At 41.0% G+C, this 17,478-nt stretch overlaps 1 protein-coding gene across 1 annotated transcript in view; it reads right to left on the bottom strand.

The window, feature by feature from the left end:
- Window positions 1-17,478, bottom strand: part of clstn3 (calsyntenin 3) — a 50,242-nt gene that overhangs the window by 27,834 nt on the left and 4,930 nt on the right. Inside the window, exons 3-8 of the mRNA XM_062063831.1 lie at window positions 10,483-10,605; window positions 8,568-8,778; window positions 8,271-8,479; window positions 4,796-4,945; window positions 2,737-2,922; window positions 2,372-2,659 (exon numbers count right to left, since the gene is read on the bottom strand). Of these exons, the coding sequence (XP_061919815.1) occupies window positions 2,372-2,659; window positions 2,737-2,922; window positions 4,796-4,945; window positions 8,271-8,479; window positions 8,568-8,778; window positions 10,483-10,605 (1,167 nt within the window). The remainder of the gene's footprint in view (window positions 1-2,371; window positions 2,660-2,736; window positions 2,923-4,795; window positions 4,946-8,270; window positions 8,480-8,567; window positions 8,779-10,482; window positions 10,606-17,478) is intronic.

The following is a 17,478-nucleotide window of genomic DNA, read 5'->3' as shown; positions in this document are numbered from 1 at the left end:
GCCCGTGTGCGCCTCCAAGCATTTATTTTAGTGCTGACTGTGCACCTTTACGCAGCAAAAATATTCAAACAATATTCCGGCAGCCGGGCGCAGATTCACTCTGTGATTGGACTTGTGCTGCCCACTTGGCTGTTCAAGCATGTGGAGTTTAAATGCCTCCCTCAAGAGCAGAGTAAAGACTCAGGCTGTAAACACGCAGCGGTTTTCTCTGCTAAACCTGCATCTCTGAGCATCTGAGATTATAACCCACTGAAGGCTCCAGCAAAACATGTTATGGGAGGGTGGGAAAAAAACCTAAAAAAGTCACAGAAACATTTGATCATGAAAGACAGGTGGATTGGTGAGAGCAAGGATTCTCACTTGGAGGATCACCTGTCTAAAATAGATGTGGTCTTTTATTTTGATATTCATTTTGTTTTGAAATTTCGCAGCCATTTTGTGGGCAGGCTTATTGATCTTCGAGCTCATTCAGTCAGCAAAGCAGTGCTGTCATTAGATCCTGTGCTAATGGCTACTTTGCGTGCTTTTAAATGTTTTTTCAGACTTTTTAGAGCATTTTTTTTAAATTGTAAGCTTAATATGAGTCCAAAGAAAGCGATGGACCAGAGATATGTGGTTTGAAACATTCAGGAAGTATCAACAGCGTTGTCGACAATGGACTTCTGTCGAGACTGGAAACCTACAGTACAGGCCAAAAGTTGGGACACACCTTCTCCTCATTCAATGCGTTTTCTTTATTTTCATGACTATTTACATTGTAGATTGTCACTGAAGGCCTCAAAACTATGAATGAACACATTTGGAGTTATGTACTTAACAAAAAAAGGTGAAATAACTGAAAACATGTTTTATATTCTAGTTTCTTCAAAATAGCCACCCTTTGCCCTGATTACTGCTTTGCACACTCTTGGCATTCTCTCAATGAGCTTCAAGCACACCTGGGAAATGATAACCATCGAGAGAATGCCAAGAGTGTGCAAAACAGTAATCAGGGCAAAGAGTGGCTATTTTGAAGAAACTAGAATATAAAACATGTTTTCAGTTATTTCACCTTTTTTTGTTAAGTACATAACTCCACATGTATTAATTTATAGTTTTAAAGCCTTCAGTGACAATCTCCAATGTAAATAGTCATGAAAATAAAGAACATACATTGAATGAGAAGGTGTGTCCAAACTTTTGGCCTGTACTGTAAATTCATGTTTACATTGTTTCTTATTGACACATTTCCTTCAATACAAAAACGTTTCTATTTACAAGCACTGTTCAAGAACCATTTAAGTTTGGAAATTGAGGTTTATAATTTATAATTCATATATAGAATAATGTATTACAAACATCGATTCTGAATCAAATTGTCACCCCATGAATCAGAGTCGAATCGAATCGTGATGTGCCCATAGAGTCCCACTACTAGTGAATAGTGAATCTATATTGCTATACAAGCTGTACACTGACCTACCTGTACGTAGTATGCACGTTTTTTATCCTAGTGTTGTCCCTTTAAGAAGATACACGGTCATAAATACGTTGAAATACTCACTTTTGTGAAATACTATATAAGTGAAAATGTCCAATGTAGTAGACTTGGTTATTCCGTGCAATATTGGTATTTAATTTGAGCAGCACTTTGCAAATGTAAATGTGTGTATTTATCTAACGTATATTTTCAGAAAAGACAAACAATGTGAAAAAAATGTGTGTCCCACGGTGAGAATAGTTGTGAATCTCTTTGTTAGAGGACAGGTATGCAATTACGGTCCAAGTGGACCCTTTGGCATCTCTTTAGGACGCAGGAACGCATTTTACAGTGAACTATTAGCTTGTAAACAATGGCAAGCCCTTATCTTAGCATGGTTATTGCCACAGCAGCAGTTTTATCGGGACGAACTACAACAAAGATGTTGTCAATCTCCTCCTGACCTAATTTTCACAATAAAGACTGGTGGCTTGTTAAGTCAGCACTTCGTATAGTGCAACCTCTAAAGTGGAATACTCCTGAGGACGTACAATTTGGGGTTTGACCAACATTTATAACAGATTTTTCACAGGTATTTGCTGAAGAAGAGCAAAACCTACCAATCTTCTATATCTGCAGTTGAATGATGGGTGAAAGAGCGCCATGTGTTATTGTAAGATGTGTAGCAAAGCCTGTTTTTTGGGTGTTTTCTTTTTAACAAAGCTGTCCTTAGTGAAAAGTGGCGGGTATACAAATGCATGAGGTTTTTTTCCTATATGACGTCTTGAAAAGTCACAACTTTAAAAAGTGGAGCAAACACGAGAGGAAAATTAATTTTCTCACGTGTGTCGCTCTTAAACAAGTTCTCTAGCTTTTAAATCATTGACAAAATAAGTATTTTGTGTAACACACCATTCTTGATAGTGCCACACACAATGGTCTCTTCCTCCTTGCGACTCCCTTTAGGCTGAGCGGCCACGGGCTGGACGTTGGTGCCCCACCTGCGCATCCACAGCTGCAAAGTGAAATGGTCGCCAGACAGCCCAGAGACGACCGAGTCGGGCACAACAGCCACATGGTTTGAGCCGTTAAAGGAGAAGACCAGGGAGGAATCCGAGGAGGGCAGCGTGGGAAGAGCTGACGTCCAGTTGGCAGCGGGTGACGGAGGCGGGAGAAGGTCCACCTCGCCCCGAACAGCACCTGAAAAAGATGAAGTGAAAAAATATCCATAAAAGTATATTAAGATTCACATGTTTTGCATTTGGACTGGAACCCACCGCAAAGTCGTCGCACAGATCTGTCAGAGTAGCTGTCTCGATCACAGCCTTTGCCGATGTGGCCCGTCTGAAGCTCTACGGTGGCCTGGATGTTCCACACGGTCTCCTCACACGTCTCCAAATGCAAGCTGGGGAAGAGCGGGATGCTACCTGATCCAGGCGTATACTCCACTCGCTTAGTCCAACCTGCATTTAAAACCACCCAAATCAGAGTTCATCCAATGTACAGGTAGTGCTTTGCAGGGCTGGAGTCTAATTCACGGTCAAAAAGTTCACACAAAACTGCAAAGATGACTGAAAATGCTGTGCTATGCTTGTCATATATAGTCTTTGGTATGACTCGGCCGGGGTTTGAACTCACAACCTACCGATCTCAGGGCGGACACTCTAACCACAAGGCCAACAATTAGAAATGTCATTCGAACGTCATGTTACTCTTTTTTTATGCCACAAACTTGTCTAATTCAACGGCGCCTTTGCTGGTTGCAGAAAAGTAGTGCACTACATTTAGCTTCAATTGCTTGTAAGACCCAATTAATTCAATAACATTTCACAATTGACACAAGTCTACGAATCAATTATCATGCCCATCTTATGTAAAGAGCCTTCAATTAAGCCTGGAAAGAACCAAAGCAAGACAAAATCTTGTCAATGATCCATAGTTATATTGAAACAGTTACATTTGTTAACTTGCCAGATATTATTGAGCTGCAACACCACCTCCTTCAACTCGAGGGTGAGTCATATTAGCGCCAGCCCACATAGATCCCAACCCACAGACTAAAAATCAAGAAGCCAAATGACAACTATGGCTATGTTCACACTGCAGGGTATAATGCCCATTTTGGATTTTTCTTTATATCCAATCTTTTAATTAACATTACAAAACACAAAAAACATATTTTTTGGTAAAGAATTATGACGTTGTTAGCTTTTTGATGACGTATAGGTCGGATGAACACGACCCGGTTGTTCAGTTGCATTGGATACATATCTTGAATTATATCTACATATGAAAGAGTCAATGTTTGAATTTGAAACAAAAATTAAATTGCACTTTTAACGTTGACAAAAATCAGATACAGCTAGGGACGTGTACCGAATTTGCTATTTTTATAGGCAACGACCAAATTTCGACAGTACGACCGGGTATCGATTCACGTAAACTCAAAACGGTGCCATATTTTGATTCCTCTGTTGCATGTGACGTCTCAGCCGGCTCAAACACTTGGAGGGAAAACAATCACTCAAGCAGCAGACTCAGTCGAACTGCCTCTCGGTAACGTTGCAATAGCATGTGCAATGCCAACAAAGCAAGTAGGCCTGATATAAAAATACTAAAATGTACAGCGAGGCCTCATTTTTCTAAATGTGCTAGCTCGATGCTAATTTACGGCGGATTTGCCATAGACATGCTGCTATTAGCATTAGCTATTTTACATGTGGATTTCAACAACACCAAAATTGATGATGAAAACTACAACTAAGATGCACATTACAATCAAACAGCTGGTGTGTAATAAGTGCAATACTAACAGTTTAAACACTAAAGACCAGTGGTGGGCCGTCAGGGCCAGCAAGGCCTTCTCTGCTGGTATAATATCTCCAGCCGTGTCTATGTGGTGACATAAATTACAGTATTTTGAGAGGACTAAGTAGGACATCACTGAAGGCCTAGGTGAGAAACGCGCGGCCCACCACTACTAAAGACGAGATTCAGCTTAGTGGCAAAACCTACTTCCTCACTCGGAATTGCTTGTTGCAAATGATAATTACAAGTGTAAGAAAACAATAAATAACAACTGGACAGCAGTTTTCATTATCAGCTCATTGTTAAATGTTAAATAATACATTTATTTTGTATTTAAACAAATTAACATTTATTAGGACATGAACCCAAACAGAAGAAGGATTTATTGGTAACGTCGAGTACTGGTATCGATTCTCAGGTACCAGGAATTGGTACCCTATCGAATGAAACGTGAAAGGTGAAAAATGGGAATCGACCTGCAGTGTGAACATAGCCTAAAGCAAGTAACAGCAAAGCAATGGCAGTTACCCATCCAGCCAGGTTTGCAGGACGGCTTGACCGTGACGACGACCTGCGCATCAGCTTGAGCGCGGTTCTTTCCGCAGTCGAAAGCGGTCACCCAGAAGGTGTAAACGCGCTGACGTTTAGAGTCCAACGGCTCAGTGTTCTTAATGTTGCCTAGGAGACGAAGACGGGAAGGGGAGAAAAGCAGAGGAGAATATAATGAGAACAGAACTAAAAGTGTAGCACAGGAGTTCGACACCAAATCCCACACACAATGGCAACTTATTGATACAAAGCACATATAATTAAGTACTGTTGGTTAACAAGAGGTGAGAGAAAGTAATTGTCTCAAAACAAGAGTGTGAAATAGACTTGACATGATCAGGAGAAGCCTGCAGCGGGTTCAGAACGCAAGGCCCTGAGTTTCTGCAGAGTCACAGTGAGCCAGCTTCCTTCCTTTCTTATCCTGCTTTGTATTGTCAGCCGGTCTGCCAGTGGACGCCATAACGAGGGCGAAGACATGAGGGAATAGCAGCAACAAAGAGACGCCGCATGCACCTGGTAAGCCTCTGCTTGTGTTTATGCAGATACAACCACATAACTATAGTCCACCCACACTTTTTAAGTAAACTTTGAACATTTTTGGGCTTCCACCTGGCAGGAGAATGAAGGAGCTGCAATAGCTTGACCCTATCGATGTGCATGATGTGTGTGCAAGGGTCTTTCTAAAGGAATTACAAACAGTAGCTTCAATAGGAAATAATAGGCTCTAGTGTCAAGCTGTCACCGTCAAAAAACTTTTTTTCACAGGCAATGTTTTAGGTATCTGTCATACAGGTGTATTTTTTATTACCAATGTATAACAAAACTACAACACATCAAAACTGCTCAAATGGAGAGGGGATACAGCCCTCGGGAGCCAATACCATGCTAGTAGCCATCTACATGCTATTACGTTAGCATGAGCTATATGATGTTTGGTGAGCATTACGCCTATACTGGCTCTCCTGCACTGGCTTCCTGTGCACTTAAAATGCGACTTTAAGGTTTTACTACTTACGTATAAAATAGTAAACAGTCTAGCTCCATCCTATCTTGCTGATTGTATTATATGTCCCGGCAAAAAATCTGCGTTCTAAGAACTCTGGCTTATTAGTGATTCCCAGAGCCCAAAAAAGGTCTGTTGGGTATAGAGCGTTTTCTATTCGGGCTCCAGTACTCTGGAATACCCTAGCGGTAACAGTTAGAGATGCTACCTCAGTAGAAGCATTTAAGTCCCATCTTAAAACTCATTTGTATACTCTAGCCTTTAAATAGACCCCTCTTTTAGACCAGTTGATCTGCCGTCTCTTTTCTGCTCTGCCCCTATCAGGTGACCACAGATGAGGCGCTAGCGATTCAAAGTCGGGACCCTGGGTGGACCCCTCCTCTGTGCATCAGTTGGGGACGTCTCGATGCTGCTGACTTTTCTCCACTCAAGATGATCCCCTGCTGGCCCCACTATGGACTGGACTCTCACACTATTAACTAGATCCACTCGACATCCATTGCACTGGTCGCTCGTGGGGGAACGGGGGGGGTTCTCGTTCTTTCCCATTGAGTTGAGTTTTTTCTTGCCCTGATGTGGGATCTGAGCCGAGGATGTCGTTGTGGCTTGTGCAGCCCTTTGAGACACTTGTGATTAAGGGCTATATAAATAAACTTTGAATGAATGATTGATTTGCTTGGAAATCTTCATTTAGCCTGCATTTATGCGATCAATAATTAGGGCCGAGCAGCAAAAACTGTGACGGCCCGAACGGAATTGTTTCGTTCATCATTATTGTCCCACTTCTATCGCATTTTAAAGGTACTTAAAATGCACGAAAATTCACCATTTTTTGCAAGCGCGTACCGTCCAACGATAAAAATTATATTTTCGGGGTCTAAAATACAAAATGTCAAAATTCACACTCTAGCGCCCCCTTGAAAATGAGAAAAAATTAGCCTCTGCCCCAGTTTGATCTGATACTTCGCCAGGAAATGTTTAACATTTGTAACTCGGCTCCACAAATTCAGATCTCGATGAGAATTGGTTAAAATGATGATGATGACACTTTGAAATTCTTGATGTGTCAGTATCTATTTGTACCTATTTGTGGTTGGGTGCAGCCTAATGGGAAAAAAGGATCCTCGCCATTAACCATCAAACTGTCATTACTTGACCATAAGTGATTAACTCTCCTTCCAAACTGCTATGAGGCTTTAAGGTTGGGAACTTATCATGACTAGATATTGATATTAACGCCAATATCACCGCCTTGTAGTGGAAAATTATAACAGCTACAACTTCCTTCCGCGTGCTCCAATCTTCCTGGGTCTGGGCATTGGTAAGCACCTAACGGGATGCGTCATGCGTTCCCGCTGACTCGCGTGAACCAGAAATTGCACAAGCTGCTTGCAGGTTTAAATTATAACTTGTATTGCTGAGCTGCAGCCAGACCCTTTTCTACATGTCACAAAATTGTCAGAAGTAAACATTTCTGGTTCGATGGTAATCATCACCTTTTCCCCATCCCCCCCAAAAAACAATAAATAAAAGCCAAAGAAAAAGCAAATTGTAGAGTGAATTAGGTTTTAGGTTTGGTTGATATCAGCACTTCAGTCATCAACAATTATATAATCTGAGAAATGGACATTGAAACAGTGTAGGTCTGACTTCGTAAGATATGTACAGCGAGCAGTGAACACAGTGAGCTCAGAAAGCATAAGAACAAGTATATACATTTGATTATTTACATTTGATTATTTACAATCTGGGGAGGTGGGATGTGGTGGGGGGAGGGTGTTAGTCTAGGGTTGTAGTTGCCTGGAGGTGGTCTTTTAGTGCGGTTTTGAAGAAGGGTAGAGATGCACTGTCTTTTACACCTATTGGGAGTGCATTCCATATTGATGTGGCATAGAAGGAGAATAAGTTAAGACCTTTGTTAGATCGGAATCTGGGTTTAACATGGTTTGTGGAGCTCCCCCTGGTGTTGTGGTTATGGCGGTCATTTACGTTATGGAAGTAGTTTGACATGTACTTTGGTATGAGGGGGGTGTAGCAAATTTTATAGACTAGGCTCAGTGCAATTTGTTTTACTCTGTCCTCCACCCTGAGCAGGTAGGAGTGAGGTGTGTTCTGGGGTGGAGGTCTAGAAGTAACCTGACTAGCTTGTTCTGGGATGTTTGGAGTCTAGACATTTGTTAATTTTTTTGTCAATTCAAGCTTGGAACGTGTCCTTAAATGTTACAGGATTAATCTGCTTGACCAGCAGTTGTTTACGTCAATCATGTACAAGGGTAGTAGAAATAGTACCGGGTAGTAGAAATAATATCTTGTTTTGCCTATGGAAAAGGAGAGTATACAGTGCAGTGGAAAGGGGGCGTACATGGTGGATTCCCCACCAATTTTTTTACATTTGAAAATGCTCATGAACTGAAAAATGAAAGATGGCATTGTGTACACTAAGCGTCTTACCGTCATTGTCAATCGCAAAGGGCACATTGGGAGTGAAGATGTCATAGAAGCAGATCTGGCTGTACTGTGGCGAGCAGTCAGCATCCAGAGCCTCCACTCGTACGATCCGGTCGAAGAGACGTCCCTCGGGGACCGACGCCTCGTAGCGACGCTCCACAAACACAGGAGAGAACTCGTTGACGTCATTGACACGTACGTGCACAGTGGCCCTGAGGGATGAAGAAAAGGGAAGACATGGCGTTTACAAAAGTTGGGGGGAAAAAAGATGTGCAAGCTTTCTCAGGAGGATGGACCCACTTGTGGGATTTCTTGCTGTTGACTCCATCAGGCCCCTCGCCGCAATCGTAGGCCTGGATGGTGAAGCTGTGCTCCCGCTGGCTCTCGCAGTCCAGCGGCTCCTTGGAGCGGACCAGACCCTCGCCAGTGGAGCGGTCCAGGACCACCGCCTCGAACTGGACAGAACCTGAGCCTGAGGGGCCATTATGGACCCTAAAGCCACAAATTTCACCTGGGAAGGGGCAAATGAATAAAGGCAGAAATTGTGTATTTAGTGAGCAATATATTTGGGATGTATATCTAATTGTACATCTAATTATACTACAATGTATTTATACGATTTTTATATCACTAGCTAACAATAGGTAGCTTGTCATATGCCACAGTAGTTACAAATACTGTACAGCATGTCCTGTAGCTAACTTGTCAGTTTGTCCTATCTACTGTGCGTAGTCAGCTATCTAACAATATGTATATTTATCTTTGTATTTACTATATCTATCTATGAATTTACATTTGTATCTACGTAATCATATAGCCTTCCTTGGCAAGCTTCAGCTAACTATCCATATTTAGCTAACTACTTAGCATCAGCTAACAACATTGTTAGCTGAAAAAATAAAATACTGGTACACAAAAACATTTTACTAAGTAATTTACTGATGTACAGTACAGGCCAAACGTTTGGACACACCTACTCATTCAATGCGTTTTCTTTATTTTCGTGACTGTTTACATTGTAGATTGTCACTGAAGGCATCAAAACTATGAATGAACACATGTGGAGTTATGTACTTAACAAAAAAAGGTGAAATAACTGAAAACATGTTTTATATTCTAGTTTCTTCAAAATAGCCACCCTTTGCTCTGATTAATGTTTTGCACACTCTTGGCATTCTCTCGATGAGCTTCAAGAGGTAGTCATCTGAAATGGTTTTCACTTCACAGGTGTCATAGTTTTGATGCCTTCAGTGACAATCTACAATGTAAATAGTCATGAAAATAAAGAAAACGCATTGAAATGAGAAAGTGTGTATACAAACTTTTGGCCTGTACTGTATGTCACTACTTTATTATACAAATAGTATATGTATGGTATTAAATTATCAAATTACATAAAGTCTAAAATAGTAAAAAGAATAATTAATCATTTCAAAACAAAAGAGCATTTTTTTTCAGAATTTGCCACTCCCCCAAAAATTGCATCTTTATGAGCGCGCTGCTTCATTCTGTACTACTCTAATACTTACATTTTCCCCATGAGGATCAAATACATAAAATAAAAATGTTGAAATGATAGGGGCCTTAAATTCAAAACACTAAAAGTGTGAATTAAACTGTTTTTTCTCATTTTTAATAGGTGTTATTTTAATCTTCATGCATCGAACATTTGTGTCCTTATATAAGGCTTAAATATCCATCTACCATTTTCTACAACTTGTCCCTTTTGGGGTAGGAATAAAATAACAGATCTTATAAAATACCATACCATTTACCAACCATTAATTAGGATTTAAAACCATAAAAAGAAGAAGCATGTTAGGTGCATTTCAAACATAAAAGATGCAGACTTCCTTGGGTTATCATTGGCAATAACTTGCAGAGAGGAATAAAGATGAATGTTGCTGACACTCGATGCAAAAAAGTATGTCATCCAATCTCTTATATTCTGAGTGACACCAGCCCCCATTACATTCTCGAAAGTCCTTCTAGTTGCGCCATAATAATTTGAAGGCCATGCTTATTTTCAGGTCCCAGGGTGCGCGCATGATAGAGTGGCTGACTGCTCCTGCAATGATGGCTTCAATTACACTACTACGCTCTAAAAATAGAGGCCCTCGGCAGGGCTAATATGGAGGAAACACATTGGCCAATGACAAACTACAAGAAGAAATCATCTCCTCTAAGGATGTTCAGGTCATTTAATGTACTGTACCGGCGTAGTGCAGAGGAGCGTCTTTATCCAGGGCGAAGAGCGGCGGGTTGAGAAGCACGGTGTTGTCGTTCTCCATAACGATTCCCTGGTACTCGGTTTCGATCCATGGCTTGTGTTTATTGGCTGGAAGAACCAAGGAGGGTCAAAGGGAGCTATTAGAAGAGACCGACTGATATATTTTCAACATTGGGGAAGACACAATAAATGCATAAAGCCATGGGACAAAACAACTCTGCTACTCTTATGTTGCTGCAAACAAAAGGATGAAAACTTGACAAAATATCTTACTACCGGTACTCCTTTTCGGGCATATTGTAATGAAAATGTGATGTAACAGAATAAAACGGCATACATGTTCGAAATAAACTTCAACCAACCAAAAATATGCATCCTTACTGTGTTGCCTGTGCTATTATTTCTATGACTAATACACCACATTGTGGCACTGGTATTTCAAGATCAAGATTCAAGATTCAAGATGCTTTATTATTGTCCATTTTTTAACATGTACAAGACACACAAGAACTGAAATTTCATTTTCGGCACAGTCCCACTAAGAGCAGACATACGTTACAGGGAGACAAGACGGGACCGCCAACGGATCAGCCACTTACGGCGCTCCTTAAAAAAGGTGGGAAAAAGGTGATATTGGGAAAGGGGGGAAGAGTAAAAAATATCAGTCTAAGGCTGGACCCTCAGGAGGGGGTCCAGACTGAGTCCAAGGGAAAAAACCTCATTTAGCATAGCACACATAAACATGTTACATATAATCACAACAACTCGCAACAGGGGGGGGGGGTTTGGGGCCCTGGAGGCCGGCCTGCTGCTATAAAGCGCTACTAGCCGTCCATAACCCCGGAGAGGAATTAAGCGGTGGTGGTGAGGGGCGTTGGATGGGGGTGGGGAGTGTGTTTGTATATATTGATTGATTGATTGAGCCATTTATTAGTAGGTTGCACAGTGAAGTACATATTCCGTACAATTGACCACTAAATGGTAACACCCGAATAAGTTTTTCAACTTGTTTAAGTCGGGGTCCACTTAAATTGATTCATGATACAGATATATACTATCATATATACTATCATCATAATACAGTCATCACACAAGATAATCACATTGAATTATTTACATTATTTACAATCAGGGGTGTGGAGGGAGGGGGGGGGGGATATGGACATCAAGTAGTGGACATAGAGAGAGAGAGAGAGAGAGAGAGAGAGAGAGAGAGAGAGAGAGAGAGAGAGAGAGAGAGATCAGAAGGCATAAGAAAAAGAAAAAGTATCTGCATTTGATTGTTTACATTTGATTATTAGCAATCCGGGGAGGGTGTTAGTTTAGGGTTGTAGCTGCCTGGAGGTGAACTTTTATTGCGGTTTTGAAGGAGGATAGAGATGCCCTTTCTTTTATACCTGTTGGGAGCACATTCCACATTGATGTGTCATAGAAAGAGAATGAGTTAAGACCTTTGTTAGTTCGGAATCTGGGTTTAACGTGGTTAGTGGAGCACCCCCTGGTGTTGTGGTTATGGCGGTCATTTACGTTAAGGAAGTAGTTTGACATGTACTTCGGTATCAGGGAGGTGCAGCGGATTTTATAGACTAGGCTCAGTGCAAGTTGTTTAACTCTGTCCTCCACCTTGAGCCAGCCCACTTTAGAGAAGTGGGTAGGAGTGAGGTGGGATCTGGGGTGGAGGTCTAGAAGTAACCTGACTAGCTTGTTCTGAGATGTTTGGAGTTTCGATTTGAGGGTTTTGGAGGTGCTAAGGTACCAGGAGGTGCATGCGTAATCGAAAAAGGGTTGAACGAGAGTTCCCGCCAGAATCCTCAAGGTGCTTTTGTTGACCAGAGAGGAAATTCTGTAGAGAAATCTCGTTCGTTGGTTAACCTTTTTGATTACCTTGGTTGCCATTTTATCACAGGAAAGGTTAGCCTCTAGAATGGAACCTAGGTAGGTGACCTCATCTTTCCTGGTGATGACACTGTCACCTACTTTTATGGTGAAGTCATTGACTCTCTTAAGTTTGATGTGGGACCCAAACAGGATGGATTCTGTTTTACCCAAGTGGATGGATAGCTTGTTGTCAGCGAGCCAGGTGCAAGTTCTACAGAGCTCAGCACTGAGGATTTTCTCCACCTGTGACTTGTCCTTGCCGGATACCAGCAAGGCAGAGTCATCCGCAAACAAATGCCCATTGTCTTTGGGTGAAGTCAAGTAATGTTCATAAGCCCAGAGTCGTTCTGCATGCAATGCAAGCAAAGATCGATTCTCAGGTGTCGTTGAGGAAGGAGGGAGGTTAAAAGCGTCCATCTTTGAAATTCCTCAGGGGATGATTACAGAACAGCCTGTTCTTGTCTCAAGGCCATTCAGGGGAGTCAAATCGTAGATAAGGATTTTTGTTTTTTCTCGAGCAGGCATTACAATGACTTGTCTGTTCTTTTCGTCCATGCTGGCTCTCATGTCCAAACCTTCCTTTACAGCAAGCTTCTCCATGATGTGATCCATCTTGCGATTCAGTTCAGAAATCGCCACAGTCTGTGTTCCCACAGCCCTGCCCAATCCTTCCATTGCGACGAACAGCCTTTGGGCTCCTTGAGTGGCTGCCATCGTCTTACGAATTTTACAATACACCAGGGCAATGCCCAGCCCAATCAGCAGGTGCCCCGCGATCATGGTTCCAAATAGGTAGATGTCTTCCACATCCTCGATGGAAAGGACAGAGGCACAGGATTCTCCATTTGTCCCAGGAATCCCTCACGTACCCCGCAGCAATGGTTCCATCAGGGCAGCCAGGCTCTCCAGAACCTAATTTCCTCGTCGAAAAGATTGTGTCAATAGAGCCGAGAGTCCAGCTAATCAATTCCATGTCTGATGATTAGATTTGGAGGACGGCGCAAAGAAAGAGGCTTCCAAAAAAGTTTAGACAAGACAAGACAAAAGAGAACAAGCCAGGAAAAGACGGGAGGAGAAAAAAATGTGACCGCCCCTCACCAGAGGCAAGACAGAGGGCTGTTTGCAATTTGCTCGAAATTCCCTCTTTTAAACCAAAAATTTGGGATGTGCTGTTCGATCAGCCACCGCCGATCTGTATCGGACGATTTTCTTAAAAAAGAATTGCCATCGATTACAAATGCCGATCACCTATGGCTGACACTTTATTTCTAGTCCCCTGACTGACAGGCGGCTAGCAGCTAAATATGTGTCTCCATACATAAGCTAATAATAATCACATTACGGTACATAAACTGCATTTCTTAGTATAATTATCAGGTATTAATATGACTGGAGGACGAGGCTAAACATGTTACACACCGAGCGCAAGCCAGAAGCAGGCATGCTCATAGCTAAGCTAACCGCTAAAATAACTTGAAACAACACAAAGAAATAAGTGCCAAGTAAATTTTAAAGGGGAGCTATTATGCAAAACCAACGTTTCTTACCTATTGGTGCCTGTTTTTGTGTATTTGGGATCTGCATTAGTTACAAATAATTGAAATCAAACCATGGAAGCATGGCGGATATATTTATAAAAAAACAATCTTCACTACTTCGTCTTTCCTCCTAACGAGCCGTATGGAATGTGCTCCACTGGTAACGATTTTCCCAAGTGTGACATCGGCGAATATATCCATATATGGTAGACATTTACCCAAAGAGCTTTGTGCAAGTCCGACGTTGTGGTTCAACCATGAAGTCAATAAGTTCCTTCTTTTTGTTCTATCCTGTTGTTGTGGGACAGACTGTCTCGTACATGCACATGCATCCTCAGCTGTTGCCATTTCTAATACAAATTAGTGTATAGCTTGAACTTAATCTGTCAGTAGACTCGCCATGGAGGAGCTAAAAAATTCATCATGGCTGGTGGGGAGAAGACACGTAAAATAAGACCGCCCACAGAACGAAGCATATTGAAGAGACGTTTAGAAAGCGGCTTGAAGATGGTCTGTAAAACAAAATCTATGCAATTTTGACCAAAGAAACCACCTTTAAAAGTTATGTAGACCACAAGGAAGTGTTTTAAATGTAGAAAAAAAAATTAAGGTGTATATGAAACCGCATTACAGCAAAACATAAGCAGCTTTTAACAGGAACGTTAGATTAATAAGAGTTAAGAGAGTTAACTGTTGATGTGCCAGCATTGTCACAATCAGTACACGACACAATACTCCATCCAGAAATTGATGGTGTCGATACCAAGGGTAGTATTAATATATGACAAGAGTAATTACATCGATATTTTCAGGGAATAATTCCTTGGACACTGGAGGACTTTGAGAGCAAAAACCAAAGGACTTAAATGAGTAATAGATAGTATTTTTTTATTTTGTAATAAAAGAAAATAGGGAACAAGTTTAAATATTGTGTTGGTTTTGTTACTGAAAAATTACAATTAATACATTTGATCTGTATCGGTATTGGTATCGGCCGATCTCACTCATGGATGATTGATATCGGAATCGGCAGTATAAAACCCTGATTGGAAAACCTCTACAAAAAATATAACAAGAACATCATCGGCTAGCTTATGTTAAAATTAGTGGTTAAACAGAATATATATATATATATTTTAAAGTATCTATATTTTTCCACAATTACTAGGTTGCAAACAGCCCCTTTGACCAAATAAGTCAGATGGACTTGAAATTTCTCACACAGCTCGACAGTACACTAACTGTCACTTTAGGGCAGGGGTGTCAAACTCATTTTAGCTCAGGAGCCGCATGGAGGAAAATCTGCCGGACTATTAAAATCATGGCATTAAAACTAAAAACTAAAGACAACTTCAGATTGTTTTCTTTGACTTACTTTGGCCAAAAAGAGGAACAAACACATTCTGAAAATATTACAATAAAAATATAGAAAAAAATAATGGCAGCGGTAAAGTTTAGATCCATGAAGGAAAGAAGAAAGTGAATGAATGTTTATAACAGAATACATTTACATATGCATAAAAATGTGTTTACTTTTGTATTGTTTTTTTTAATGAATTAAGTAACGTTTATGACAACATGTTTCCAAAACACAATATTGAATGTGAGACATAACAGGATAATGCATACATGTATCATTTGTTTTCAAAACGGTTACAAAAAAGTGGGAACTTAATCATTTACCGTGGGACCCCATTTTTATGACTTGATGGGGTCCCTGGGACCCCATTTTGAAAATTCCTAGCACCAACACTGATGGAGTATTGGTGCGTGTAAAACAGCAGCAGGCGGCTGTGGCCTGCGAGCCGGTTCTAATACTAATCAAATATCATCCCGGGGGCCATTGATCATTCAATCGGAGGCCGGATCTGGCCCGCGGGCCTTGACTTTGACACAGGCTTTAGGGTGTTTAACGGAAACACAGCAAAATTTGGTACACACCATTAAGGGTTGTTAAATTATAACCGTATTTTTCGGATTATAAATCGCTCCGGAGTATAAATCGCACCGGCCGAAAACGCATAATAAAGAAGGAAAAAAACATGTAAGTTGCACTAGAGTATAAGTCGCATTTTTGGGGGAAATGTATTTGATAAAACCCAACACCAAGAATAGACATTTGAAAGGCAATTTAAAATAAATAAAGAATAGTGAACAACAGGCTGAATAAGTGTACGTTATATGAGGCATAAATAACCAACTGAGAACGTGCCTGGTATGTTAACGTAACATATTATGGTAAGAGTCATTCAAATAACTATAACATATAGAACATGCTATACGTTTACCAAACAATCCGTCACTCCTAATCGCTAAATCCCATGAAATCTTTTTCCTCTGTGTTGCTTCTAAACAACTCTGCCATCTCCTCGTCTATCAGTACGTCGCTTACTTCTGCCATGACCCGCCCCCGACGAATTTCTATTGGTTGACGTGTGTGTGTGACGATTGCTGATATACGCCTAGTCTCTTACGTGAATGAGATAAATAATATTATTTGATATTTTACGGTAATGTGTTAATAATTTCACACATAAGTCGCTCGAGAGTATAAGTCGCACCCAAACTATGAAAAAAACTGTGATTTATAATCCGTAAAATACGGTAAACGGAAGCTATCAGTATTACATGTACCGGTAGGCTAGCATGTTTTCCACAATCTTTAGGCAGCACCATAAATCCATCCTTTCACGAGAATAAATGTGTCATATGAGTCACATGGTCACTGAGCAGCTTCAGCACAACAGCACAATGACAACCTGATCACATTTCCCCCCCTTTTTATTAACCCTTACATCATCTATCGAGTGACCATCACTCAGCTACACATAATTTCCAACTCAAGCGCCCAAGGTTTTTCTGTGAATTTAACCTTTAATTGCCAATTAATTATTCATCCCAGCGCTGGATGTTCAGTGCTGGTGGATCAAAAGGCCAAGTTAATGAGCAAGAAGGAAGAATTGTTCAACACACTGCAGCAAAGTCACACTGTCTCTATTTTTTTCTTCTTCGTCCATTGTCCTGCAGCTTCTTTTGCAAGTTGGAAAATCAGAGGCTGCACAAAAAAAGCTGTCACGCCATCTTATCTGTGAGGAAGATGGCAAGACAGCTTTAAAGACAAGACTGGATTAAGGGCTTAATACCGTATTGACGCAAATATCAGACAGATTTAGGTTAGAAAAAGGACTGGTCGTCTTATTTCCGAGGACTATAGATTTATGCATACAAGTGAGTCAGTGCTTTTTTTCCCCGGTCACTCCCTTGCACATACATAAATGGCACCATTTTTTTTTTAAACAGCTCGTCTTATATTTGGTGTGCAGAATGACAACATGTGAGACTAAACTGATGACAGTAGTCAAAAAACAAATATAGTGATACCATCCATCCATTTTCTACCACTCGTCCCTTTTTGAGGTCACGGGGGGTGCTGAAGCCTATCTCAGCGGGGTACACCCTGGACAAGTCGCCACCTCTTCGCAGGGCCAACACAGATAGACAGACAACATTCACATTCACACAGTAGGGCCAATTTAGTGTTGCCAATCAACCTATCCCCAGGTGC

This window comes from Entelurus aequoreus, linkage group LG11 (assembly GCF_033978785.1).
Source record: "Entelurus aequoreus isolate RoL-2023_Sb linkage group LG11, RoL_Eaeq_v1.1, whole genome shotgun sequence".
NCBI classification, from domain to species: domain Eukaryota; kingdom Metazoa; phylum Chordata; class Actinopteri; order Syngnathiformes; family Syngnathidae; genus Entelurus; species Entelurus aequoreus.
The sequence above is the reverse complement of the archived record's forward strand: the minus strand, read 5'-3'. Positions and strand labels throughout refer to the sequence as shown.